The 27,522-nt window shown below is 37.6% G+C and overlaps 1 protein-coding gene across 2 annotated transcripts in view; it reads right to left on the minus strand.

Annotated features, from left to right (window-relative positions):
* Positions 1-27,522, minus strand: part of Scaper (S-phase cyclin A associated protein in the ER) — a 372,041-nt gene that overhangs the window by 165,305 nt on the left and 179,214 nt on the right. For both annotated transcript variants that reach the window (XM_057767374.1, XM_057767371.1), the window contains exon 23: positions 25,857-25,983. In XM_057767374.1, coding sequence (XP_057623357.1) covers positions 25,857-25,983 — 127 coding nt within the window. The remainder of the gene's footprint in view (positions 1-25,856; positions 25,984-27,522) is intronic.

Genomic DNA, 27,522 nt, shown 5'->3' on the forward strand with positions numbered 1-27,522 from the left:
TGGAGTCTTTGATGGAGTTGAAGACAGATGGTTATAGTTTTTCTTAGTTATGATAAAAGATAAATTAAATATGAAACTTTAGACTCTCAAAAGTTATTGTAATTGTAATTCTTGTTTGATACCTGTTTTGTTATATGTAATGTTACTATGTTAAAGTTAAAATCAACTATTTAGACAGAAAAGAGGAGACGATGTGGGATTCCCCTCTGTATGCTGTGAATATGTTTTATTACCATTGGTTAATAAAGAAACTGCTTTGGCCTATGGCAGAGCAGAATAAAGCGAGGCAGGAAATCTGAACAGAGATATACAGAGAGAGTAGGTGGAGTCAAGGAGACACCATGTAGCTGCCAAAGGAGAAGAACACATCAGAACCTTTCCGGTAGGTCATGACCTCATGGCGGTACATAGGTTAATAGAAATGGGTTAATTTACGACATAAGAGTTAGTTAATAAGAAGCCTTAACTAATACGTCAAACATATTGTAATTAATATAGCTTCTGTATTCGTGTCTGGGAAGCCGGGAAATGAATGAGCAGCTTCCATTTACAGGGAACTCTTACCAGTGAATCCTAACACAAGTCTATGCTCACAGAAACCTGGGATACAATGAAATAATATAACTTGTCTGAATTTATGAGACTAGCATCCAAGCCCCATATCCATGGAGACTATACAAATGATAACCCAAGAGGAAAAAGGACAACATCCCAACGAGGGGAAAATATTTACTTGGGGATTATTACCTTCTATTTCATGCTACTGCCAATTGAAACATACATAAAAGTTTTAGTTGTTTTTATTTGTTTTGCTACCATCTTTAATTGTTTTTCTGTCATTGTTAAGCTACTGTGTTTTAACTTGTATCTCACCAGAAATGATGTCTGATTACCCTCTTTCTCCACACTGACAAAAATCTTAATGTTTCTACATCAACAGTAGTCTGTCTGCTGCCTCTCAGACTTCCAGCCCATTCGTTGTCTCCTCCTCTATTCCGTCCTCAGAAAACAATGGTCCACACATTCTCCAATCCATAACCCAAATGAAGCCTGGTGAACCAATGAGTTTTATTGGAGTTACTTATAGAAGCATAGGTTAAGGGGTTAAGTTCCACACAGGGGCAGAAATGACTCAAAGACACCTGCATTACCAAAGCCCACCCAGGCATGAGTAACAGCTCACAAAGCTGGGAACCTGGAGCCTGCTGCACAGCCTGCAGGCAGCTAAACAGGCTTGAGAGTGTCCTTTCCAGGTGCCTCCGCTGGGCTTGTCTGAGAGTGACTTGTCTGAGAGTGACTTTCAGCAGTCTTTACTGCTTGCTTTTGGGGAGGGAGGGATCTAGCGAATCTTGCCAGTTGAGGATCCTTTCTGAAGCTATTGTGGGTCTTTAACTTCCTGTCTTAAAAGTTTCCCTGCAGGATGGAGTATTTCACCTCTCATTACAACATCCTGTACAATGCTGTTGTTTCATCTCCCTTTTTATATCCTATGTCTTATTTTTCCTCCAAGATGCAAGGTTTTTAACCTCAGAGAAGACTGCTACATAATTGGTATATAGTTCAGAGATGACATTTTCATGAAAAATTTAGAAAAAAGTGACTCTGAAAGTCTAAATTACTAGTTCATCTTAAAATTAAGAGAATGAGTTATATTAAGCAAAAAAGGAGGAGGGAAGACAAAGGGTCCCAGGACACTGATGCGTTCTAGTTTTCAAATGGTCACTGGTAAGTTTACCTTAAATCATTATACTGTGTAAGTGTGTTCTTTTAAATATGCATTTTTTTCTTACAAAAGACAAGAGGCTCAAACTATAATGGAAAAAAAAATTCGTAGAGAGTTAACTTGTATAGCTATAACACTATTACCAAAACTATGTGAAAAAATGTTTCTATAAATCAACACTGCAAATATTCATCTGTGAAATTTTTATTAGAATTCCTTTGCCTATTAAAAAACTACTTTCATAAGGAAACCACAATAAGTAGTTCCAAATAATGGAACAAAGCTAGCTATGTTTGCATTAAGGAAAGGCTTACCTTAGTAACTACCATTTTAAAAATAATATTCACATGATGTATCTTATAAAATATTATACCATTGACATATAACAATTCACAAATTTAGGTATTTATTCAACTGAATGATCTTTGTCAACTCATGCACTTGTTTAATTATCACCTAAAACAAAATGCATGACATTTCTATCATCCTTTCCAGAAAATTCCTGCTGTCTTGTTAAGAGTCAAAATTCCTCACCTTAAAAATATCCTTCCTTAGCCTGTTGGTGGTGCCTTTAATCCCAGCATTTAGGAGGTAGAGGCAGGTGGATCTTTGTGAGGTCATGGCAAGCCTGGTCTACAGAGCAAGGTCCAGGACAGCCAAGGTTATACTAAGAAATCCTGTCTTGGAAAAAAATGTAACTCATATATAAACTAAACCTTTGTCAGATTGTAAAATTAACAACCCCATGTATCAGTACACTGGTCTTCTAACTTAAGGTAGCTGAAGAACATCTAACAAACATTTCTATTACTTTGCGCTACAGATACTTCAATTTCTGACACAATACGGACCCACAAAAGCTAATTCAGCTAATTATCAGAAGCTCTAAGAAAGCAGTTGTGTAAGCTGAGAACAGTGAGGACATGAAATGAAATATCTGGTATTGAATACTTTCCAGACTTTCCAGTTCTACACTGAAAAATCCCAGCTTGAAAGCAAGACACACAAAACCAAACAATACCAGCAATGTCTAGAAGGCTGAACATAATGTTCAGAATTCAATTAGGTGGTGAAAAGTCTCACAGTTTTGTGACTTAGCCTAGGTATGTGGTAAGTACTTGCAAACAGTTCGGAAAAGGTGGGGAGGAGTTTTTGTGTTTGTACTTCATATGTTAGTATATCTTTCTGTGATAAAACTGAAAGCCCATGCATGGCAGGATTGGCTAAAAGCATTACAAAGTAGATTGTGATGTGACTTTTTCCTCACTTCAGTTTAAAATGTGAATCCTTCAGCTATGGGGCTTGCTTATTCAGGTTTAAAAGGTTAACAGCTGAATCTCTATTTAAATTTGGCAGCAATATAAAAACTTCGTAAGGGCAATTGGTCAAACTCCATATCCAGTCTATCTGCTTAAACTGTTTACTTGCAGTAACAGCATACAAATGTCTCATGTTACTGATAAACTGCAGAAAGTTTCTGGAACACTGTTACTATCCAATCATAAGAGTAATGTTCATCATCACAGAGTCATGAGAGAAGTCAAAGCAAATACAAATCATGCTCACTTGTACCAAATTCAATGCAATAGAATAGAAATAAAGGAAATGCCTTTCTGGATACAAAAATGTTTTAGAAACACATATAAAATAACCGAGCATTTCTGTAATAAGATTCTTTTGTTTAGAGCAATTTATCTTGAATTTGTAATGATAATTTTATGCTGACATATAGAAAAAATTTAAGAACACAGCAAAGAATAGTTATGATATGAACACATTAGAGAACAGAAACAGTCAAGAGGTCATTTGTGTAAGCACAGCATCAATGTTGAGTACCTATAGTTGCAGCACTTTGGAAACTGAGTCAAGAGGATCACTTGAGTTTAGGAGTTTTAGATCAATCTGTCCAACAGAGTAATAATCTATCTCAAAAACTAAACAACAAAAAATGTAGGTACCTGGGTAATGCATCCTGGACATGCCCCCTTCTCTGAATGAATAATCACTATTGTGAGAAAACATTAAGTATTTTCTTTCTATGCTTACCACCTATGTGGTAAAACTGTAAAAATATGAGTGTGTGTGTGTGTTCATGAGAAAGAGAGCGAGAGCGAGAGCGAGAGCGAGAGCGAGAGCGAGAGAGAGAGAGAGAGAGAGAGAGAGAGAGAGAGAGAGAATGTGCTATTTGGCCATTTCTTGAATTTTGTACTACTGGAATTTAAAAAAAATATTTGGTATGCACCTATATTGTTTCTCTATGCACTGTGAAGAATAACCATGCCCAGGGTTGTAATATATAGTCTTCATTGCTGACAATAATATTCAAGAAATACTATATTATATGAACATCTCACAATTTTCCCTTTCAGTCACTGATGAATATTTAAGGTATTCTCCATACTTGATGCTGTCTTTGAATATCTGTGTTCATAAAATATAATACGAATGCCCACAACTCTAGTTAATGACAACAAACTTAAAAAGGGAGAGCACCAACTATGCAAATGTACAGCTATGTAAAAATGTTTCCACTGTTCTAGATCTTTTTTCAGGATTTTCTATTTTCAGGCACTTGAAATTCTATTATTCTGTGTTGTGAACCATAATAACAAACTGAGTTCTTAATTTAAATTTTCCAGATTGATTAGTAAAAAGGCTGATAATTTGAGTTTACTGAGTATTTGGATTTCTTTTAGAGTAGATAATTGCTTAGCTATTTTCCCTGTTGGTGGCAGTGTTAATTCTCATTAATTTGTAGGGAATCCAGACATACTTAGTTGATTAAACATATAAAATTCCCCTATGCTTTTTATTCTTAAAGATGTATACTGTTGAATCAAAGTTTCTACTCTTAATGGTCAAATTTATAAAGATTTTTAAATTTTTTTTACTTTTGGCTTTTCAAGACAGGGTTTCTTTGTGTAGCTTTGGCTGTTCAGGAACTAGCTCTGTAGACCAGGCTGGCCTCAAACTCACAGAAATCTGCCTGTCTCTGCCTCCTAAGTGCTAAGATTAAAGGCATCATATAAAGATTTCTTTTTAATGATAATTTTAAAATCTTTTTTTGGGGGAAGTGGTGATGGGTACTGAATTCCGGACCTCACACATGTTTAGAAAATTTGCACATAACTGAGCAACATTACCACCCCCAACCAAGCAAAACAGCAAAGTAAAGAGATAATAGTTAACATTATCTTCTAAAAGTTTAGGCTTTAAACATTTGGACTTAATCTTGGATTGATGGAGGAAGGTCATTGGTTAAATAATAAAGAAACTGCTTGGTCCTCATAGGTTAGAACATAGGTGGGTGGAGTAAACAGAACAGAATGCTGGGAGGAAGAGGAAGTGAGCTCAGACGCCATGCTCCCCTCTCCCGGGGAGATGCAGGGCAGCTCCTCTCAGAGCCAGACGCCATGAAGCAAGCAGCTAGGTCAGACATGCTGAATCTTTCCCGGTAAGACTGATGCTACCCAGATTACTAAAAATGGGTTAGGCAAAATATGAGAATTAGCCAGTAAGGGCTAGAGCTGATGGGCCAAGCAGTGTTTAAAAGAATACAGTTTGTGTGTTGTTATTTTGGGGCATAAGCTAGCTAGGCGACCAGGAGCTGGGGCGGCAGGAACGCAGCCCGCAGCTCCCACTACAGAATGGCGCCCAGACATGGGGCACTGAATCTACAGAAAGCCTGAGAAAGCTTGGGAAAGAATAGAGTAAAGCATGTTTTCTTAGTAGCAGCAATTTCTTGGGTCTGCTCTGCCTGCTAGAGGCAAACAAGCGCTCTCATCTAAGAGAGGCTTCCTGACTCAGCTTCAGCTGCAAAACAAGAGGTCCTGCCATGAAACACTTAAATGGTATTGATAAAAGCTGACTGCATGATTGTTTGTTTTCAGCCATAGCAGGAAAAAAGTTGTGCTGTTTTAAAATGCTGGCTTTGTGGGCCATCCTGCCAGGGCAAACTCTGACTCTTTGAGGCAGGAGGTCAGCTACAGAGAGAGCATTTGTTTGCTGGCAAGGACCTTGAAAAGCCACAGAGTTGTGGTGATAAACATGGCTACAGCCTTTACCTCCACCATGAGGCTGAAAGCTAAGGAATGGGCTGGATCTAGCTGGCAAAGCCACGGCTTTAAACCTACCCATATTGCTCAGTAATTTAAAGGCTCGTGTGGTCAGAAAAAGAGAGAGATACAGTAAAGAGAGATTCAAAGACAAAGAAAACCTTTAAATGATTTACAGTGTACTTAAAAATATATGCAGGCTAAATGTTAAAGCTCTTAAAAGTAAAAAAAAAAATAAGGAAGAAAGAAAGTAGTTGGGTGTGGTAGTACACACCTTTAATCCCAACACTTTGGAGGCAGAGGGAGATTGACCTCTGTGACTTCAAGGTGTGGTAGCACACACCTTTAATCCCAATGCCTGGGAGGCAGAGACAGGCGGATCTCTGAGAGTTCAAGGACAGCCTGGTCTAAAAAGTTATTCCAGGACGAAGATATACAGAAAATATAAAATAAAAGTAAAAGTAAACAAAATAGAGGTTAAAATAAAGCCGCACAAAGATGGAAAATACAATGAGAATCTTGATACTATATGCTATTATGCTCTGTTTGAATTGTTTGAATGCTGAGGAAGGAGCAACAGCTGCTAAAAGATATTTGTTTATAAATGTTCTAATCCAAGATAGATATTTTCAAAATACCTTGACTTCAGAATTTGGATCTAAGGATATTATACTTTGGAAAAGAGATTCTTCTTTTGTTTTCACAGAGAATGAGACTCTATGGATTGCTTCTTCGACCCCAATATGGTATGATAGACCACACCCTCCTGAAAAGTTGCTGTGAACACCTTCAAAAAATTACTTCACTCGACTGCTGACTGAGTTGAATCTAGCACACAGATTATCCCATAAAAGACCTGAATAACAGCGCCCCCATTCAGCAGGAAGCAGTTTGGAGAGAAATAACTGCACCCATATTCCCATATATTGTTTATAAATGTTCTTTTACATTTAAAGGGGGAGATGATATAGGTATGAATAATTTGCATTGCTATAGATTTCAAGGTCAATTTTGTTATAGGTATATGTATTTCTGACCTTGATTAAGGTATTGTGATTGTGTAGTTCATTTAAAAATGTAATGTATATAGGTTGTTAATGGATAATTATCAATAATAGTCAAGCTTGTAGTCATGTTAGTTAGATTTTCTAGATGTACATAGATATATTTTAGGTAGGCATTCTTCATATCTTTCAAAGATTATAAAATATGGCATTTTAAGTGTTTTAATAACTTAGGGTTTTTCATGACAATGAGACACGTCTGCTCCTAGCAGCACCAATCTACTTCAAGAAGAAAGAAGATGGGCATCGAAGAGGCACCTTATGGAGTTTGATAGCCATTTGGGCAAGAAACTGCTCTTGCCTGGACTATTGTATAAACTGGACACAGAGAACCCGCAGAGAGAGGACTACTGAAATTGCCTAAAGGTGAGATGATCTTTTGGGGTTCCTGATTCATGAAAGAGTCTGCGAGACATTCTGCAGGACACAGCAGATAGTGACTGAACTGCCTTTGAAATTTCCTGCTTCATGGAAATGTCTCTGGATACTATGGGCCTGTAGGCCGAAGATGGATGCCCCAACGGTACAGAGAAACTTTGGGTGACTGTCAAGGCAGCGAGATGTCTCTGTCATTTCTAGAGTTTGAAAGTTTCTTATTTCTTGTTTGCTTAGGTAATATTGTATCTTTCTGGAGTCTTTGATGGAGTTGAAGAATAGATAGTTATAGTTTTCCTTAGTTATGATAAAGATAAAATAGATGTAAATATTTTAACTGTAGTTCTTACTTGATAACTATTTTGCTATATGTAATTTTGCTATGTTAAAGTTAAAGCCTTCCTTTTTTGTTTAAACAGAAAAAGGGGAAAATGATGGAGGAAGGTCATTGGTTAAATAATAAAGAAACTGCTTGGTCCTCATAGGTTAGAACATAGGTGGGTGGAGTAAACAGAACAGAATGCTGGGAGGAAGAGGAAGTGAGCTCAGATGCCATGCTCCCCTCTCCCGGGGAGATGCAGGGCAGCTCCTCTCAGAGCCAGATGCCATGAAGCAAGCAGCTAGGTCAGACATGCTGAATCTTTCCCGGTAAGACTGATGCTACCCAGATTACTAAAAATGGGTTAGGCAAAATATGAGAATTAGCCAGTAAGGGCTAGAGCTGATGGGCCAAGCAGTGTTTAAAAGAATACAGTTTGTGTGTTGTTATTTTGGGGCATAAGCTAGCTAGGCGACCAGGAGCTGGGGTGGCAGGAACACAGCCTGCAGCTCCCACTACATTGGATTAAAAGTTAATTTTAAGAATTGGATATAAAAATCACTATAGTAGCATTTTTCCTTATATCATGTTATTAGCATATGTTAATTGTTAAAAATAATTATGGTTATACTGTGACATTTTTATACATGAATAATGTGGCTTATTATATGCACATCCCATTCGCAATCTTCTTCTGTACTTACTCTACCTCCCCCAAGTTCTCATCGTCTACGTTCTGTCCTTTCTACTATCACATTTTTTTTACTCTAGATTTCACATGAAAGAGAATATATAACCCTTTTTTATGAGTTTGCATTATTTTGCTTAACATGAGGTTGTTCAGTACTATGAATTTTCCTACAAATGGTGTAATTCCATTTTCCTTCATGACATCTGTTGATGGAGTGAAGGCTGGTTCAGGATGGTGGTCACTTTAAACAAGGTCAAGATACGATGGGTGGGCAGATTATCTATACTCTATGGCAGTGTGATTTCCACATGATTGGGATAGGTGTATCAGACAATAGTTCTATTTTTATTTCCTTGAAGAACTTTCATAATGATTCCCATAGAGGAGGCATTAATTTCCATTTCTTCCAACAGCTTTAGAGAAATTTTCTTTTTCTGATAACCAAAAACTAATCATTTGTTGTTTTTCTCTGAGGATATCTTTCTCATAATGGCAATATTCATTGTATTTCTCCTCCTAGTATGTTTACTATTGATATATACAAGCTCCTGGGTTTTGTTCTTGATTTTGTATACTCTACTGAAACTGCTTATCAGACCAATAGGGAAATCTGACTTGTTCTTTCCTGTCTCTGTGGTTTTTATTGCTTGTCCCCCATTTATTGCTTAAAAACTGTAGCACTATACTAACTAAGAGTGAATAACACTCTTGTTTCCTCCTTTATTTTAGAGGAAATTTTTATTTTTTCCATTTTAGTATAATTTTGGCAACAGATTTCCCATATATAATTTTTATATTAAACACATTTTTTCTATCACTAGTTTCTTTTTTTTATCATGTACAAACTGGACTTTGTCAAAAGACTTGTCTACATTATTGTGCTGCACTGTATTAATATATTTGTTGTATTAAATCAACATTGCAACCCTGGAATGAAATCAGCTTCATTATAGCATAAGGATATGCCATAATGTTTTATGTTTTCATTTGGTAAACTATTATTTTGCCTTGCAATTTAAGGATTTGTTGCTTTGTAGAATGAGTTTGGTAAAAACTCCCTGACTGTTTAAGAAATAATAGTTTATATAGCATTGTTGTTAATTTTCTTCTTTTAAAAAAATACTGTGTTTATATGGGTATTTTGACTACTTGTGTACCATGTGACAACTGATACCTGTGGCAGCCAGAAGACAGCAGATCGTTGGGAATGAAGTTACAGACAGCTGTGAGCCACCATGTGGATGCTAAAAATCAATCCTGGGTCCACTGGAAGAACAGTCAGTGCTCTTAAATGCTGAGCCATCTCTCCAGCCCCTGGTGTTAATTTCCTTTAAAAGAATGGTATTGTTTGGCAGTCTTGGTCTAGTCTTGGAATTTTCTGTTGAAGAACCCTACTAATGCTTTAGTGTTGTTGACCACTGTGCACCTAGACAGGAGCTTTATATTTGTTTCATTTGGGTTGATCATATGTATTTAGCAATTTATCCATTTCTTCTCTATTTTCCAACTTACTGGAATATAACTTTCAAAATGTTTCATAATAATATTTTGGACTCAGTAATGCCCTGTTATAATATCTTCTTTTTTTTCTGCTAAATTTACTAACTGGGTGTTTTCCATTTGTATAGTTTGGCTAAGATCTTGTCATTCTTGTTTAATCTTTTAAAGAACCAACTTTTTGTTTCATTTACCTTTCTTGTTAAATTCCATTTTATTTGTATGTGTCTCATTCTTTATTATACTTCCTGTTTCTTAATTTTGAATTTGACTTTTTCTAATTCAAGACCTTGAAGTGAACAATTATGTCACTGGCTTTATTAGTTATATTTTTAAATGTAGACATTTATAGCTATAAATGACCCTCAGCATTGCTTCAGTATATTTCAAAGATTCTGATAAATTATTCATTTGATCCTAGAATTATGAAGTTTTGCTGATTCTTTCAATGAATCATTAACTACTAATCTCTAACTCTTTCCATGGATCATTATAGAATATAGATTAATCTTTCTGTGTTTCTGCTGCTTGAATTTTAATCCATTATGCTCATAAGATACAAGAAAATAGTTCATATTTTCTGCCTTTGTTAAGAGCTGTTTTATGGCCTAAAAGGTCATCAGTGTAGGGTAGTTCCATGAGATGTTGGGAAGAGTCTGCATATTCCAGCTAGTGTATGGAATAGTCTACAGATGTTCACTAAGGTCATTTCCCCACCCCCAGCCCCCATTTGGTTATCATACACATTAACTCTAAAGTTTCTTTGTTGGGTGTGGTAGTATGAAAGAAAATGGCCCCCAAAGAGAGTGGCACTAATGGAAAGTAGATCTTGTTGGAGGAAGTGTGTCACTGTGAAGTCTCATATATGTTCAAGACACATCCAGTGACCAGTGAGATGGATCACTTCCTGTTGCCTCCAAATCAAGACATAAGGACTCTCAGATCCAACACCAGATCTGCCAGCATGCCACCATGTCACACCATGATGATAATGGACTTTACCTCTGAAAATGTAAGCCACCCCAATTAAACCTTTTTCCTTCATAAGAGTCACCATGGTCATGGTGTCTCTTCACAGCAATAGAAACCCTAAGGCATTGAGTATAAAATATTAAACACTTATTTATTTTGTATGCGCATGTGCATATGGGTGGCTGTGTGTATGTCATGGCACATGTGTGGAAAGGTCAAAGGACAACTTATATGAGTTTTGTCTTTCTACCATGTGGGGCATAGGAACCAAAACTCTTGTTGTTATGCTTGGTGGCAAGTTCATTGATTTTTTGGGGGGGGGGGTGCTGGGGAGAGGGTGTTTCTGGTATTGACAAATGGAGTGTGGAAATCATATATTTAGACTGACCTGTCCCTTTATGTCCAGTGGCATTAGTTTTGTTAAACCAGGCATACCAATGTTTGATGCACTTAAAACTATTATATTTATTCTATTTTGGCGCTGGAGAGATGGCTCAGTGGTTAAGAGCACTGACTGCTCTTCCAGAGGACCTGGATTCAATTCCCAGAACCCCACATGGCAACTTGTTGCTGTCTATAACTCCAGTTCCAGGAGACTCAACATTCTCACACAGACATACATGTAGGCAAAACGCCAAAGCACATAAGATAAAAATAAGTAAAAATTTAAAAACCCTATATTTTGAAGGACCTTTTTACTTTGCTACTATGTAGTGACCTTTATCACTTATAAATTTTGTTTAAGGTCTGTTTTGTCAGATGTGAGTGTATACAGTTAAGTTTGTTTTAGGATTCCATTCGCTTGGAATTCCACTTCAGATACTTTCATTTTTAGTCTATGTATGTATTTACCATAGAGCTGAGAGTTTCTTGCAGACAGCAAACCAGTATGTCTTGTTTTATTATCTACAATTATTACCATATTATGTCCTTGAATTGAAGTGTTAGCATTTTGTAAATTGAGTGCTATTATGTGTATTAGTTACTGTCTTGTAGATTTGGCCAAATGCCTGACAAAAGCCACTTAAAGAATGAAGGGTTTATCCTAGTTCATAGGTTGGGGTACAGGCCAGGAATGTGGAACCATCACAGTGGCAGGAGTCTGAAGAGGCAGACTGTATGTGCAATCAGACAGAGATGAATAGTGCTGGTGTTTGCATTCTCCTTTTCCTGTACAATAGGACCCCAGAACAGAGAATGGTGTCCTCCTCATTCAGGATGGGTCTTCTCATTTTAATAAACCTAATCCACATAATCCTGCACAGACACTCCCAGAGGCCTGTCTCCTAGGTGCTTTTAGATTCTCTCAAATTGACAACGAGTAGTAACTGAAACACTAACTGAAAAATATATGCATTTTATTGATCTAGAGGTTTACTGATTTATTGTTTGACTCTTTCCTAATTGTTTTTCGTTCTTGTAACACTTATTATTGCCCTCATGTACTTATGATTGTGTGATTCTTTCCTCCTCATTTGTGTGCTATCAGTTTACACATATTTTGTTATAAAGCTGTTTGAATAAATGGCCACGACTGCTTTAGTTTCTACTTATCATGGAAAGTCTTTATTTCTCCTTTGACTTTAAAGAATAATTTTGTTGGACATCATGGTCTTGTTGGCTGTGACCATGTTTTAGAGCATGGCATTAATCTGAGCTCTCTTGGCATTTAGTTGTTGCTGAAAGGTGTGATATTATTCCATACCTATTGGCACACTTCTCTTGCATACTTGATCTTGGTTCTGTTCTTAGGAATTTTAACTGTAAAACAATGCAAAGTGGCTATTTTCTGGTCATGTGTATTTGGGGCTCTAAATTATTCCTGTACTTGGATGTCCATTTCTTTCCCTAGATTTGGGAAAACTTCAATTTTACTGAATACATTTTCTGTATTTCAGTATTTTCTTCAATAACCACAGAAAAGGAAACAACAAAAGTATACATAATAAACTATGAAGTTCATTAACAACAGTAAAGGTAATAATAACAAAAGAATCAAATAAACATGGTGTACAAAAATGGGGGAAGTAAGGGAGGAGAAAAAAGAAAAAATATAAAAAGATATGGTAAAGGGGAAAAGAGCAAGAGATGAAATTGTGATAACAAAATAAAGAAAAGTTACATAAAATTAGGCAAAAGTAAGAAGACAAATCATGATGGAGGAAGGTCATTGGTTAAAAATAAAGAAACTGCTTGGCCCTCATAGGTTAAAACATAGGTGGGTGGAGTAAACAGAATAGAATGCTGGGAGGAAGAGGAAGTGAGCTCAGATGCAGGGCAGCTCCTCTGAGAGACAAACGCCATGCTCCCCTCTCCCCGGCAGACGCAATAAAGCTCCAACCCAGGATGGACGTAGGCTAGAATCTTCCTGGTAAGCACACCTTGGGGTGCTACACAAATGAATAGAAATGGGCCAAGCAGTGTTTAAATGAATAGAATTTGTGTGTTGTTATTTCGGGTATAAAGCTAACCATGCGGGAGCCGGGCTATGGGAAAAGGCCCACAGCTCCTACTACAAAATCAAAATAGAATTATCAACCTTCAAAATATAAAGCAGAAATAACACTGAGAATAACAGTAAAAAGATTAAAAGGAGGACTGGAGAGATGGCTCAGAGGTTAAGAGCACTGACTGCTCTTCCAAAGGACCTGGGTTCAATTCCCAGCTCACAACTGTCTGTAATTCCATTTCTAGGGGATCTGACAAATGTTCAGACAAAACACTAATAAACATTAAATAAATAAATCTTTAAGAAAAAAATATATAAAATTACATTTGGGGGCCGGGTGGTGGTGGTGCATGCCTTTAATCCCAGGATCACTGTGAGTTCAAGGCCAGCCTGGCCTACAAGAGTTAGTTACACAGAGAATCCTTGTCTTGAAAAACCAAACAGCAGCAACAACAACAAAACACCAACCAACCAACCAACCAACCAAACAAACAAACAAAACATTTAGAAACACTTCCCTTTGGGGCCTCTGGAACTGAATCTACCAGTAGCTGGGGGTAGGTTAGAGGGCCAGAGTTGGAGTTTATTATGTTCAGTATTCTCACGATGCAGGCTGGTACTGTATGTAGGCTGTCAGTGGGGCAGATCAAGGGTTTATTGTCAGTGTCAGAGTCATTTATTTCAGAAGCATCCTTTAACTACATATCAAGAACCAGCTGACTCAAAGAGCTTTGTGGTCTGTGGACTAAGAAGATTCTCACTTGTCCCAGAGGCATGCTGGTTTGTATACTCTAGAAAAAGCAAATGTCCAAACCAAGAGGTGTCCCATGAGTGCCTCAGAAGGTACAGGAAGCAAAGTACTGATTTCTGATTTCTGCACTTAAAGGCACCAGGCATTCTGTGTGCCCATCTGAGTACTTTTACTTGCTGCCCAGCAGTACACTGAGGGGAGAACAAGTGGAAATAAATAATTTGTCAAACTTGGGCTCATAGTTCACAGTCCTACCACACACTGCAGGAATGTAGCTCTGGAAGGTGAAATACTAGTCATGGGCATAGAGTTAATAGCTACACAGTAATTCACAGATAAGAGGGTGTCTTAGGGTTACTATTACTGTAATAATGAAACACTATGACCAAAGAAACTGGGGGAGGAAAGGGCTTATTAGGCTTACACTTCCACAACCCTGTTCATCATCAAAGGAAGTCCAGATAGAAACTCAAACAAGAACCTGGGGGCAGGAGCTGATGCAGAGGCCATGGAAGGGTGCTGCTTACTGGCTTGCTCCTCAAGGATTACTCAGACTGCTTCTTATAGAACTTAGGACCATCAACGCAGGGATGGAACCACCCACAATGGGCTAGGCCCTCCCCTATCAACCACTAATTAAGAAAATGGCTTACAGCTGGATCTTATGAAGACTTTTTTTTCTCAATTGAGGTTCCTTCCTTTCAGATACTCCAGTTTTTTTGTTGTTTCCTTTTGTTTTTTAATTTCTATTTATTTATATTTTCTGTATGAGTGTTTTGCATGCCAGAAGAGGTCATTAGATCCTATTATAGATGGTTGTGAGCTACCATGTGGTTGCTGTGAATTGAACCCAGGTCCTCTGAAAGAGCAGCCAATGCTTTTAACCCCCTGAGCCATCTCTCCAGCCCCAGTTAATTCTAGTTTGTATGTCAAGTTGACATAAGACTGGCCAGCTCACAGGCAATGGAGCTAAAAGCCTTTGCAGTAAAGCAGAGGTATTAGGGCCGAGATGCCATGGCTAGAGAATGTGGGGCCACTGAACACTGTACCCACCAGAGCTCTCAATCTTCACTCTCTACATTTTCATAGTAGATCTGCCCCATACCCTCCCTTCTCTGAAACTGTCTCAGGTCACCTTCTACTAGGATACTGTGGCTGGATGTCTCCCTGACTGGTGCGGGAGAATTGTCTGTATTCTGTCAATTATGTTATAAATAAACTCTGATTGTCCAGGCAGGAAATATAGGTGGGAAAACCAAACAGGAAGTAGAAATGATGTAATGAGAACAGGAGAATTCTGGGAAGGAGGAAGTTGATTCTTCCCACTCCTGCCCAGACCACTGAAGCAGCAGGATGTGATCTGCCCTACTGAAAAAAGGTACTGAGCCACATAGCTAACATAGATCAGAAAAATGGGTTAATCAAGATGTGAGAGTTAGCCAGTGAGAGGCTAGAGCTAATGGGCCAATCAGCTTATAATTTATGGAGTCCTATGTGTGATTTTCTTTGGGGATAAACAGTTGTAGGGTACTGGACAGGACAGAAACCCCAACAAGCAGGTCTGGCCCTTCATGTTACACCTGACTTGTGGCTGATCCTGTTTTCAGGTTCCTAAAATAGTTGAGATCTTTCACAAAATGGGACCTGACTTCAGGTCTGTGAGATATTTTGTGGGGTTGGGGGAGTGGATTTCTAACTTCATTACTACTCTGCCACACAAATGTCACTCTCAGGTAAAACCCAGTCATTGGATTTCTGGGCCCCAAGAAGTCAGGGTTCCTTTTGTTGGATCACCAGTCTGATGTTACCAGGACAATCTGCTGTTGCTGAACTCTGGAGGCTTCTTTTGCTGGAAGCTTTACCTTCTCCTTCTCAGGAGAGTAGGAGTGGAACTGTGGACTATTTTCTACTGTTCTCTGTACTGCCTTTCTGTTTCTCTGTTCTTTTTAGATATCTTGTTAGCTTTCTCTTGACTTTCAATCTCTCTTCCTCAGATTATAGTTTCTCCTTTTTCATTCTGACTCTTCTAATTCCCAGTTGCAAGATGGAAATTCTAATCCATCACCTTAGTTCAAACAGTATGATTTTTGGAATTTACTTTTATTTTGGTGTGAATGGGTGTACCACTTGCATGGCAGATCCTCTGGAACTTGAGTCACACATGGTTCTGGGAAAGGAACTCGGGCCTCTGAAAGAGTAGTCAGTGCTCTTAACTGCTGAGACATCTCCCCAGCATTCCAAAGTATATATTTTTTAATTGGAACACACATTCTGATGATTTGTGATGCTTTCTTTTTTTCATGTATGTATGTCACATGTTACATATCTAGTGTAGATATGAATGAACAATTAATTCAATTATGTTCTATTCTTTTTTCCATGTGTGCTTTACTAGCAAATTATCTGAATGACTTCAGCATTACAAAATACATATTTTTATTTTTTTGACACAGTATGCTTATGTCATCCTAGCTTATGCCTTTAATCCCAGCAGAGGCCGGTGGATCTCTATGAGTTTGAGATCAGCATGGTTTACATAGCAGTAGGTTCCAGCCCAACCAGGGCTACTTAGTGAGACCCTGTCTCAATCAATCAGGAAGGAAGGAAGGGAGGGAGGAAGGGAAGAAAGGAGGGATGGCATGTATTTATGAGACACTGATATTTCTATACAGTTAATAATGTGCAATGATCAGATCAGAATCCAAATATATATCCATGAACACACAGTATTTCTTTGTGTTTGGAGAATTCAAAATCCTATTAGCTAATCTGACATATTAAATTAGTTGTTGTCAAGTATAGCTATCCTACTGTATCACAGAACATTAAAAGATATCTCTCCTATCCAGATGGATCACTGTACCTACTAATGATCTATCTTTACTGTATTCTTATAGTAAGTAATGACACCCGAGTAAGAAAATCATTACTGTTATCCAGTTGCATCACAGTATCCACTAGACATATTTGCAATCTTAGCTGTATAGTTAAAGTAAATAATGATATTGGGGTAAGCAAATCCTCATATAGCACTTTTTAAAAATGTTTTGGTCATTTTGATTCTTTTTTGTTAAAAAAAAAAATTCCCCCGTGTGCATCTGGGACCTCCTAGGAAATAGGCAGGAACCAGAAATCTCTGCAGGTGAGTGTGAGTCTGGGACCTCTGAGAGAGTAAGCCTGAGCCAGGTCCTCTGCAGGACTAGGCACACCCGAGCCTGGGAACTGCCTGGGAACTCCAAAGGGGTAGATCAGAGCCAGAGACCTTTGAAGGACCAATTCCAAGCCATGGACATTTTCAGGAGTAGATCCAGACCAGGATTTATAGAAAAAGGTCAAAGCCAAAGTAGACCTGAGGCAATGAACTCCACCTTGGGCTGGAGCAGGCCTGACACAACAAATTCCACAGGAATGGGACTGAACCAGCTACCTAGGCTGAAGGGGCCTGAGAAAGCAAGCTCCAGGTAAGCAGGAGCAGAACCAGTTCAGGGACATTTACAGAAACAGGTCTGAGCTAATAACCTAGACAAGAGTAAGCCTGAAACAGCAAACTCCAAGGGAGTGGAGCAAAGCCTGGAAGTTCTGAGCGACCTCCAGGAACACAGAGTGACCAGCGAGGTAACTAAAACCGTGGCACTGACTGTACCATGAGGAGCAACCATCTGAGCCTTGGATTCACTGGCATCTAGAAGATTAATCACCAGAATCACAGTCCCAACAACCGCACCTATTAGACTAAAAGATGAGTTGAAAAGGTAAGAACACACACAACACCACAAAGAGCAACACAACACCAGTAAAACCCTACAACAACAAGACTTGAACAACCAAATATAGATGAAGCAGAAGAAAATGACCTAAAAAATAACTTCAGGCAATATACAGCAAGCCAACAGCCAACATCAAACTAAATGAAGAGAAACTCGCAGCGATTCCACTGAGTTCTTGAGGTCCTAGCTAGAGCAATAAGACACCAAAAGAAGATCAAGGGGATACAAATTGGAAAGGAAAAAGTCAAACTCTCACTGTTTGCTGATGATATGATAGTATACATAAATGACCCCAAAAATTCTATCAAGCAACTTCTAAGACTCATAAACACGTTTAGTAATGTAGCAGTATACAAGATTAACTCAAAAAAAAAAATCAATAGCCCTCCTGTACACAGATGATAAAGGGCTGAGAAAGAAATCAGAGAAACATCACCCTTCACAATATCCACAAAATAGCATAAAATATCTTGGAGTAACTCTAACGAAACAAGTGGAAGACTTGTATGACAAGAACTTTAAATATTTGAAGAAAGAAATTGAAGAAGACACCAGAAAGTGGAAAGAGCTCTCATGCTCTTGGGTAGGTAGAATTAGCATACTAAAAATGGCAATCTTATCAAAAGCATTCTACAGATTCAATGCAATGCCCATCAAAATCCCAGCAAAATTCTTCACAGACCTCAAAAGTACTCAACTTCATATGGAAAAGCAAAAAACCCAGGATAGCCAAAACTATCCTGACAATAAGAGAACTTCTGGAGGCATCACAATCCCTGACTTCAAACTCTACTACAGACCTACAGAACTGAAGACAGCCTGGTATTGGCATAAAAACAGACAGGAGGACCAATGAAACTGAATAGAAGACCCGGATATTAATCCACACATCTTTGACCACCTGAGTTTTGACAAAGAAGCAAAAAAATATCAAATGGAAAAAAGAAAGCATATTTAACAAATGGTGCTGGCATAACTGAATATCAACATGTAGAAGAATAAAAATAGATCCATATATATCACCATGCACAAAACTCAAGTCCAAATGGATCAAAGACCTCAACATAAAGCCAGCCGCACTGAACCTTATAGAAGAGAAAGTGGGAAGTACACTTGAACGCACTGGCACAGGAGACCACTTCCTAAATGTAACCCCAGCAGCACAGGCACTGACAGAAATAATTAATAAATGGGACCTCCTGAAACTGAAAAGCTTCTGTAAAGGAAAGGACATGGTCAACAAGATAAAATGAGAGCCTACAGAATGGGAAAAGATCTTGACTAACCCCACATCAGACAGAGGTCTGACCTCTAAAATATACAAAGAACTCAAGAAATTGGTCATCAAAAGAACAAATAATCAAATAAAAAAAATGGAGTACAGACCTAAACAGAGAACTCTCAAGAGAGAAATCTAAAATGGCTGAGAGACACTTAAGGAAATGTTCAACATCCTTAGTCACCAGAGAAATGCAAATCAAAACAACTCTGAGATTCCATCTTACACCAGTAAGAGTGGCCAAGATCAAAAACACTGATGGCAACTTGTGCTGGAGAGGTTGTGGGGAAAAGGGAACACTTCTGCATCGTTAGTGGGAATGCAAGCTGGTATAGCCCCTTTGGATATCAGTATAGAGATTTCTCAGAAAATTAGGAAACAACCTTCCTCAAGCTCCAGTAATACCACTTTTGGGTACATATGGTATATAGCGAAAGGATGCTCAATCATGCCACAAGGACATGTGCTCAACTATGTTCATAGCAGCACTGTTTGTCATAGCCAGAACCTGGAGACAACTTAAATGCCCCTCAACTAAAGAATGGATAAGGAAAATGTGGTACATTTACCCAATGGAGTACTATACAGCAGAAAAAATGACTCTTAAATTTTGCAGGAAAATGGATAGAGCTAGAAAACATTATTTTGAGTGAGGTAACCCAGACACAGAAAGACAATTATCACATTTACTCGCTCATAAAAGGCTTTAAAACATAAAGCAAAGAAAACCAGCCCACAAATCACAATCCCAGAGAACCTCCACAACAATGAAGACCCAAGAGAGACATACATGGATCTAATCTACATGGGTAGCAGAAAAAGACAAGATCTCCTGAGTAAATTGGGAGCACTGGGACCTTGGGAGAGGATTGAAGGGGAGGGGAGAGAAAGGGAGCAGAGCAGAGAAAAATGTAGAGCTCAACAAAAATTTATTTAAAAAAAAAATCCCATTAGGGCTGGTGAGATGGTCCTCGGATTAAGGTGCTTACAGAGTCTGATGAGCTGAGTGTGACCTCTAGGATCCACATGAGAAAGCCTACCCATACAAGCTGCCCTCTTGTCTTGACAATGCATATACATGAGTATACACAGTAATAAATATAAATTTAAAAATTCTTAATTATTTCAACTTTCACAACATGAAATTTAGATTTTAACTGGGATTTCATTGAATGCACAAATCAGTTTGGAGAAAAATTAAAAATAATAGTAAATTAAGTTTTATTCCTAGATATGTCATATGCTGATATTATCAATGTAATTGATTTTCATATTATCCTTATATCTAGTGTCCTTACTATAAACTTGCCAGTTATAATAATTTTTTATGTAATAATTCATGTACAATTCCATTATTAGCTAATAAAGATTCTTTTTTTCCCTCAAAATCTTAAAACTTTTCTTTTTTTCTGATAAGTAATCCTTGAGAAGTAGTAGCAGCAGGCATTCCCTTTTTGTTCCCAATTTTAAATGAGACATTTTAAGAACACTTTACTAGTATGATTTTGATATAACTTTAAAAAAAAATATTTATTAATTATATATACAGAGTTTTCCCTGCATGTATGCTGCAGGCCAGAAGAAGGCACCAGATCTCATTACAGATGGTTGTGAGCCACCATATGGTTGCTGGGAACTGAACTCAGGACCTCTGGAAGAACAGTCACTGCTCCTAACCTCTGAGCCATCTCTCCAGCCCCTTGATATAACTTTTTGTAGACATATTTTGTCAGACTGAGGAAATTTAGACTTAATCACATCATGGTTTACCATAGATCCTTATAATGACTTGGTATACAATTTAGCAAATTCTTTCATTATATTTCTCAAATGACTGTGTTTTCTTTTGTTAATTTAACTTTCCAGCATTAAGCCAAATGTGAGAATCTTCAATCAACTCAGCTTTATTCTAAAACACCTTTTTCCCACTTAACACACACACACATACATATTTCAGGATTCAGTTTGCTAAAATTCTGCTTAGGAATTCTGAATCCAAGTTTGTGGATGATAATGGCTTATGGGTAGATTCTCCCATCCTCTTTATTATGAGTTCAATGGACTTCACAGTGAATCTTGGAGTTCTTGGAACATTCTTAGTAAAAATTACTTCAAGTGTTATTTCTGTCCTAGTCTCTTCTTCTAGAGCAATGGTTCTCAACACCAGGTGTTGCATAGCAGATATTTACATTATAATTCTTAACAGTAGGAAAACTAATAGTTTCGAAGTGTCAATAAAATATTCTTATTGTTAGTCATCATAACATGAGGATGTGTAGTAAAGGGCTGCAGCATAAGAAGGTTGAGAATCCCTGCCCTAGAGTGTTGTACAAAAAACCTAAAATATTCACTATGCATCATATTATTTATGCTCTTCTTTTATTTTTCTCTACCTTTTTTTCGTTTTACAAGCTTAGTCTGGATTACAATTTTGATTACTATTTTAATTACTATTATTTTTGATTACTACAATCCTCAGATCTCAAATGTCCATTTCTCTTAAACATGCTACATGTCTTTAAGAACAAATGTAATTTGCCCTTACATTTGATAAGCAGTTATGCAGAGTTGGTAGTCTGCTTATATTGATTTTTATTTCTGCCATGCCTAATTATTTTACTGTGCAATACTCTATTTGGAAATTTTGTTGAAATTATTTGAAATCAAGACTGTTACTATCATTATCCAGAGTAAATTTTGCATTTGCTTCTGTTACACTTATGCTAGTAACCACTAGCAACTCACAATCATTTAGGTCTTTTTGCAGTGATTTGCAATTCTCTAATCAACTTAAAGACAGAGAGCTTAGTGCTGGCTCTGCAATGATAGATAAACTGTCCACCTATCAGCTCTGTTCGAATACTCTTGGAAAAGTCTAATTCAAAAATAAGGTTTTCTTCAGTCTTGAACATTTATGTTCTAGGACTCCAGAGATTTCTCTGCAAATTTAACAAATATGTCATCAATACTGCTGAGTCTTGCCTACATCTTCTGAGTCTCCTACCTAACTCAACCCAGGAATTCATTACCTTTTCAACAATTCAACTCATTTATATTTTGCCTTTGTCTTGTGTTATTGTCATCAGTGGGAGGTTAGGTCTACTCTATCACTACTGCTAATTTCATTCCTGCAGGTATTTTCAAACTATATTTCGTTTCTTTAACAGCCTACTAGTGTAACTCTGCAGCCCCAACCGGGAATGGTAATGCCTGTATGTAATGTCGTGGCTGCTGCTTCTTGTTTGAATCAGCACAGTTTGCATAATTTTCTTTGATGCATTTATCTGTATATCCTTCTCAAATCAACAGAAGTTATCTGAGGTAGGTCAGTGAGATGGCACAGCTGGAAAAGACACTTACAGCAAAGCCTAACAACCCGAGTTCCATCCCTGGAACCAACATTGATGTGGGAGTGATTTCTTTCTAATCTGTTGCTTTCATTGGTTAATTAATAAAGAAACTGTCTAGGCCCATTTGATAGGCCAACCCTCAGGAGCCCTGCCGCTCCACACTACTACACAACATGGTGGAGAGACCCAACTCCCTCAAGTTGTCCTCTCATCTACACACCCACATGCAAATAAATAATGTAGTAAAAAAGAAATTATCTGAGGCCTAAGATGAAATATCTGTATTTATTTTACCACTAAGGATGTCACTTCCTAGATCTCAGACCAGTTGAAACTGAATTAACCAATTAAAATTAAAAAAAAAGTGACATGAAATGGGATTTCAAGTATCTTTTAGGTTATAAGTTTTGTGCTATGCCAATATGCCTTCTTCATGGTTCCCTGACAGTAGATAAAATGTCCATTATTTGTGGAGTAGTCTATTATGGAGGAAAATCTTCTATTAGACCTCATATACCTTCGCAGCCTAGACTTACTGTTTTTTTCCATTTGCCCCCCGGCTGGCACACGCTTATGGGCACTCAGAAGCACAGCTTTAGAAGTTTTTTTCTCTTGCTTTGGCATTACAGTTCTTTAAAGAAAATCCCCTTCACCATTAAAAATTGTTTTTGAGAGAGTTGACAGAAATACTTTCAAGACCAACATCTATATATACAAGGAAGTTGCTACATATTTTTAATAGAATAACACATGCAATAAATTTATCCACTGTTCACGTATGAACAGAAAGAACTGCAAAAGCCTGAGAAGACCTGAAAATCCTAGGAGTTCTTTATTTCTGATTGCTTCCAAGACAAGAGAGGTTTTGAGAATAAATTTGAGCTATTAGCTCTATATCTCTCAGAACCTCAGAAAAAAATTATAAATTTATTATGTCACAGCAGTAATAGAAAGTACTAGTGCTTTGGGGTCTGTTAAGAGAACAGTGAAGATGTGCTCAGGAGTCACCAGTCCCGCCACCAGTCCCAGTCCTGTCACTGACAGGCCGTCTTCAAATCCTTCCTGGGGTTCTGTTACTCCAGACAATTTTCCCAATAAAAGGAAAGGTTATTTACAATTCCTAGCCCTGGATTATAAACGTAGTCAGCTGGACTGCACTGCAATGTCAGTGCAGTTCCACAGGACACAGGTCTGTGTAAAGCGAGTGTGTCTTGGCCAGGTGAAAAGGAATTTAGTCATCAAAGCATCTGAAGGGTCGGTTCTGCAGCTCATTTTACACTCTTAGGTGGTCCTGCAGTGTGTGCTCTGTGGACATCTTCACAGCAGGTTTCCGACACAGACCATTTAGACTGGGAGCCAGACAACATTTTTTTCTCCATTAAATTATATGAAATCAGTGGTATTCTGGTAAATTGCCCCATTGTGCATTAAATAATCTTATTTAGACATCTATACTAAATACTTTTTATATAGATTATGTTAACATTTTACTGAAAAATTCTTTGAATAATTCAATATGAAATACTTTTTCTGAGATTAGCTACAACAGTGGTATCTTTAAGCAAATACTCTTTAATTCAAATTTCAGTATATGGCATTTTTTTCTTCTGACATATCAAACTTTGAAATAATTTACCTAATACATGCTGACAACTACCAGTTTATGAGCTCTCCGACACCCTGAAAGAATATTTTAGAGAGGAAGTCACTGCGTTTTTCTGCACATAGCAGTACTGAATATGCGGCTGTTGGAGCCTTTGAAGGACTGTACTATCTATGTCAAAGTGCAACTTAGCATAAAGGCTGCTCATTCACATACCTGAGAACTCAACAATTCCACACCGAAGGCACATACCCCAGCCTACAGCAGTGATTCTCAAAATAAGGTTTTTGGACAAGTATCACCATCATCTCATGGGAATATATTAGACATTAAAATTCTTGGGGACCCACCCTAAATCTACTAAATCAGAAATCCAATATGTGTTTTAACAAGTCCTCAAGGGACTCTGATGTCTGAAAAATGGATAAAATATAGTGCGAACACAATCAAGTACTTTGTAATACAGAAGATGAATGAAAATATTCCAGTTACACTTACAAGATAATAAAACTAAAACAACACAGATTGGACCAATAACATAGGTCTATGGTATATTTTATAGAAGGAAAACAAGGAAGATTGCTTGGTATATTATTTAAGAAGAAAAAACCTTGTATGACAAAGCAATAAAAGTATTTTTGAAACAAGGAAATGATGTACCTTCTACTCTACACAGTTTACCTAAGAGGAAGCGGGGGATAAGTGAGGAAGTTATTTCTAGGAACTACAACTATACTGGCAACAATTTATCTCTTAAGTGGTGATGTCACAGGCTTTCCGAGGCCATTTTTATTACTACGTAATTCTGTTTATATCAAGTACTGCATAGTACATTTCAAGTCTAGAAAATACAAAATTTTTATTAGGGGCATTTTAGCTCCTAATAATTACAAACATTACTTTAAATGAAAAATGAGATTTAATCTAAATGTTAATTATTAACTTGTGATACTATCACTCAGTTTCAAGGAAATGATGTAATCACAGTATGAAATTTTCAAAACAAATTTTAAAAATCATTTAAAAAATTTAAAGCCATGAGGAAGTATGAAATTAACCAGATAATGGGGGTAAAAGCACAATAAAAGGACTAGAGGAAAATAAAGTGACATGTTATTGAAATTATTATACAGAACTTTATATCTTTTTATACATGTAATATTTTTCTTCTTTGTGCAGTAAAGTCATTATGGATTTTAAAGTGTTGATGAAATAATAAGTAACTATTTTTGTTTTTGTTTTGAGGCATCATTTCTCTGTAGGTTTGGGGCCTGTCCTGGAACTAGCTCTTGTAGACCAGGCTGGCCTTGAACTCACAGAGATCTGACTGCCTCTGCCTCCCAAGTGCTGGGATTAAAGGTGTGTGCCACTATCACCTGGCAGTAACCCTTAAATTATTAAAGAAAACTGCCAAATTTTCTGTCCAAAATGGAGAGAAAATTGGCATTTTATTTGGTTGTAATTTATAAGCTATAAAATTCAAAGTTTTGTATTTTCTGCCATAAAATTATAGGTCTGCATAGTTACCACTCCTCATTAAACAATTTCATCTACTTATAAGGGGAAAATCATCACAGAAAACCATGTTTCAATTACAATTTAACCAAGAAAGGAAAACAAGTTAGAACAAAACAAAAAGAACAAGAATTTAAAATTATCTATCAATTATTGACTAGTTTTTTTGTTTGTTTGTTTGTTTGTTTTTTCCGAGACAGGGTTTCTCTGTGGTTTTGGAGCCTGTCCTGGAACTAGCTCTTGTAGACCAGGCTGGTCTCAAACTCACAAAGATCCGCCTGCATCTGCCTCCCAAGTGGTGGGATTAAAGGCGTGCGCCGCCACCACCCGGCTATTGACTAGTTTTTAACAACACAGAAGAAAGACACAAATTCTGCTATGTTTCCTGCCACAGTGAGAAATTATCACAAAGAGCAAGGGTTAGGCAGCAAAGGCTTGTTACATACCTCCTTCTCCAGTATTCTAGCAATCTCACCAAGGGTCCGATCCAAAGCTGAAGCCTTATTGTTTGCCCAGGAGCCGCTGTCTTGTACTTGAAGTTGTTTTACAAGATCTTTGGCTAATCTTTGAAGCCTTGAATACAAAGTAAAAAACTGCATTAATTATGTATGTATGTATGAATGTATATATGAATATTTTTAGATCATAAACCTATTTTTCTGAACACATGGAATACAAATTACTTTCAATAGTCTACCTGAAACTTCTCTAGAGAGCAGCCAGGAGAGGCAAGGAGACAAAATTGTAGCTCTTCATCTTTAAGATCACCCATTTACTCTTCATCTAATAAAATGACTAGCAGATGACATCATCCTTGGCTGCAGTAATTGAAACCATTCTTTTTGTGTGATCCTCAGATTAGAAAAGAACTGGGAGCGGAAGAAAGTGACAGGGTGATGATCTGGAACATGAGTAAAGAACCCAAGAAGGCTTCACATTCTGATCCAAATCCTCCTGTTTGGCTCAAAAGTGCTGCAAATTCCCACAATACTGATCTTCCCCTGGTTCACTTTAGAGGCGGTTTGGTATTACCAGAACAAGAGTATTCATTTGCTTTGTGTCTAGGAGTGCCATACATTTTCTAGATTGCAAGATTCCTTAGAGAGGGAGCTGAGACTAACATCTCATGATAGCCCTCCCTTTGCTTTGCTTCTCAGCCCATCCTTCTTTCCTGCTTATTTGCCTGAGCAGTCGATGATCGCCAGATTGTCTCCTGTTGTAGGAGGGTCGCTTATTCTTCCTGGCCGCCCAGCTAGCTTAAACCCAAAATAATCACACAGAAACCATATTATATAAATCATTGCTTGGCCCATTAGCTCTAGCTTCTTATTGGCTAACTCTTACATATTAATTTAATCCATCTCCATTAATCTGTGTATCGCCACGTGACAGTGGCTTACCAGCAAAGTTTCGGCAAGTCTGACTCTGGTGGAGGATCCATGGCAACTCTCTGACTCCGCCCTCTTCCAGCATTCACTCCAGTTTTCCCTGCCTACCTAAGTTCTGCCCTATCAACAGGCCAAGGATGTTTCTTTATTCATTAACCAATAAAAGCAACACATGGACAGAAGAACCTCCCACACCAGTCTCTCAGATATAAAGTCTATTTTCCTTCTCTTCTCTGACTTCAAACATTTCAAGTATGGTAGGTTCCACACGACATAACTATAAACAGATTCTTAAAAATTTATTAGACATTCCCTCTGCTGTTTCATTTGTTACTGACATTAGACAAGCCCCAGCAATGGTAATAATGTTTATTAAGCTTCTACTATAGTCTAGTCAATGTTCTCAATTCCTTTAATACATTAATTTATTTAACTGACTCAATAAAAACACCAATGAGCCTTTTCCACTCATCACTCTTGATGCCAAAGATTCACACTCTCACTGAATTTCTCAGTCTGCTAATCCCCCAGCCTCCACATACTTGGTTCACACCATTCTACTCTTTTCAGAATGTAAGCCTTTCTTTTTCTCTCATTTGCTTTTATGAGTTTATATTTCATAAAAAGAACAGAGGCTAGTAGAAAAAAAATAAGCCTCATTATCTCTAGTCACCCATCTCTTCTTGTTTCCCCTATTTTACCCTAGGAAGCTCCCCTCTTCATC

Source organism: Chionomys nivalis, chromosome 4 (genome assembly GCF_950005125.1).
Source record: "Chionomys nivalis chromosome 4, mChiNiv1.1, whole genome shotgun sequence".
Lineage (NCBI taxonomy): Eukaryota > Metazoa > Chordata > Mammalia > Rodentia > Cricetidae > Chionomys > Chionomys nivalis.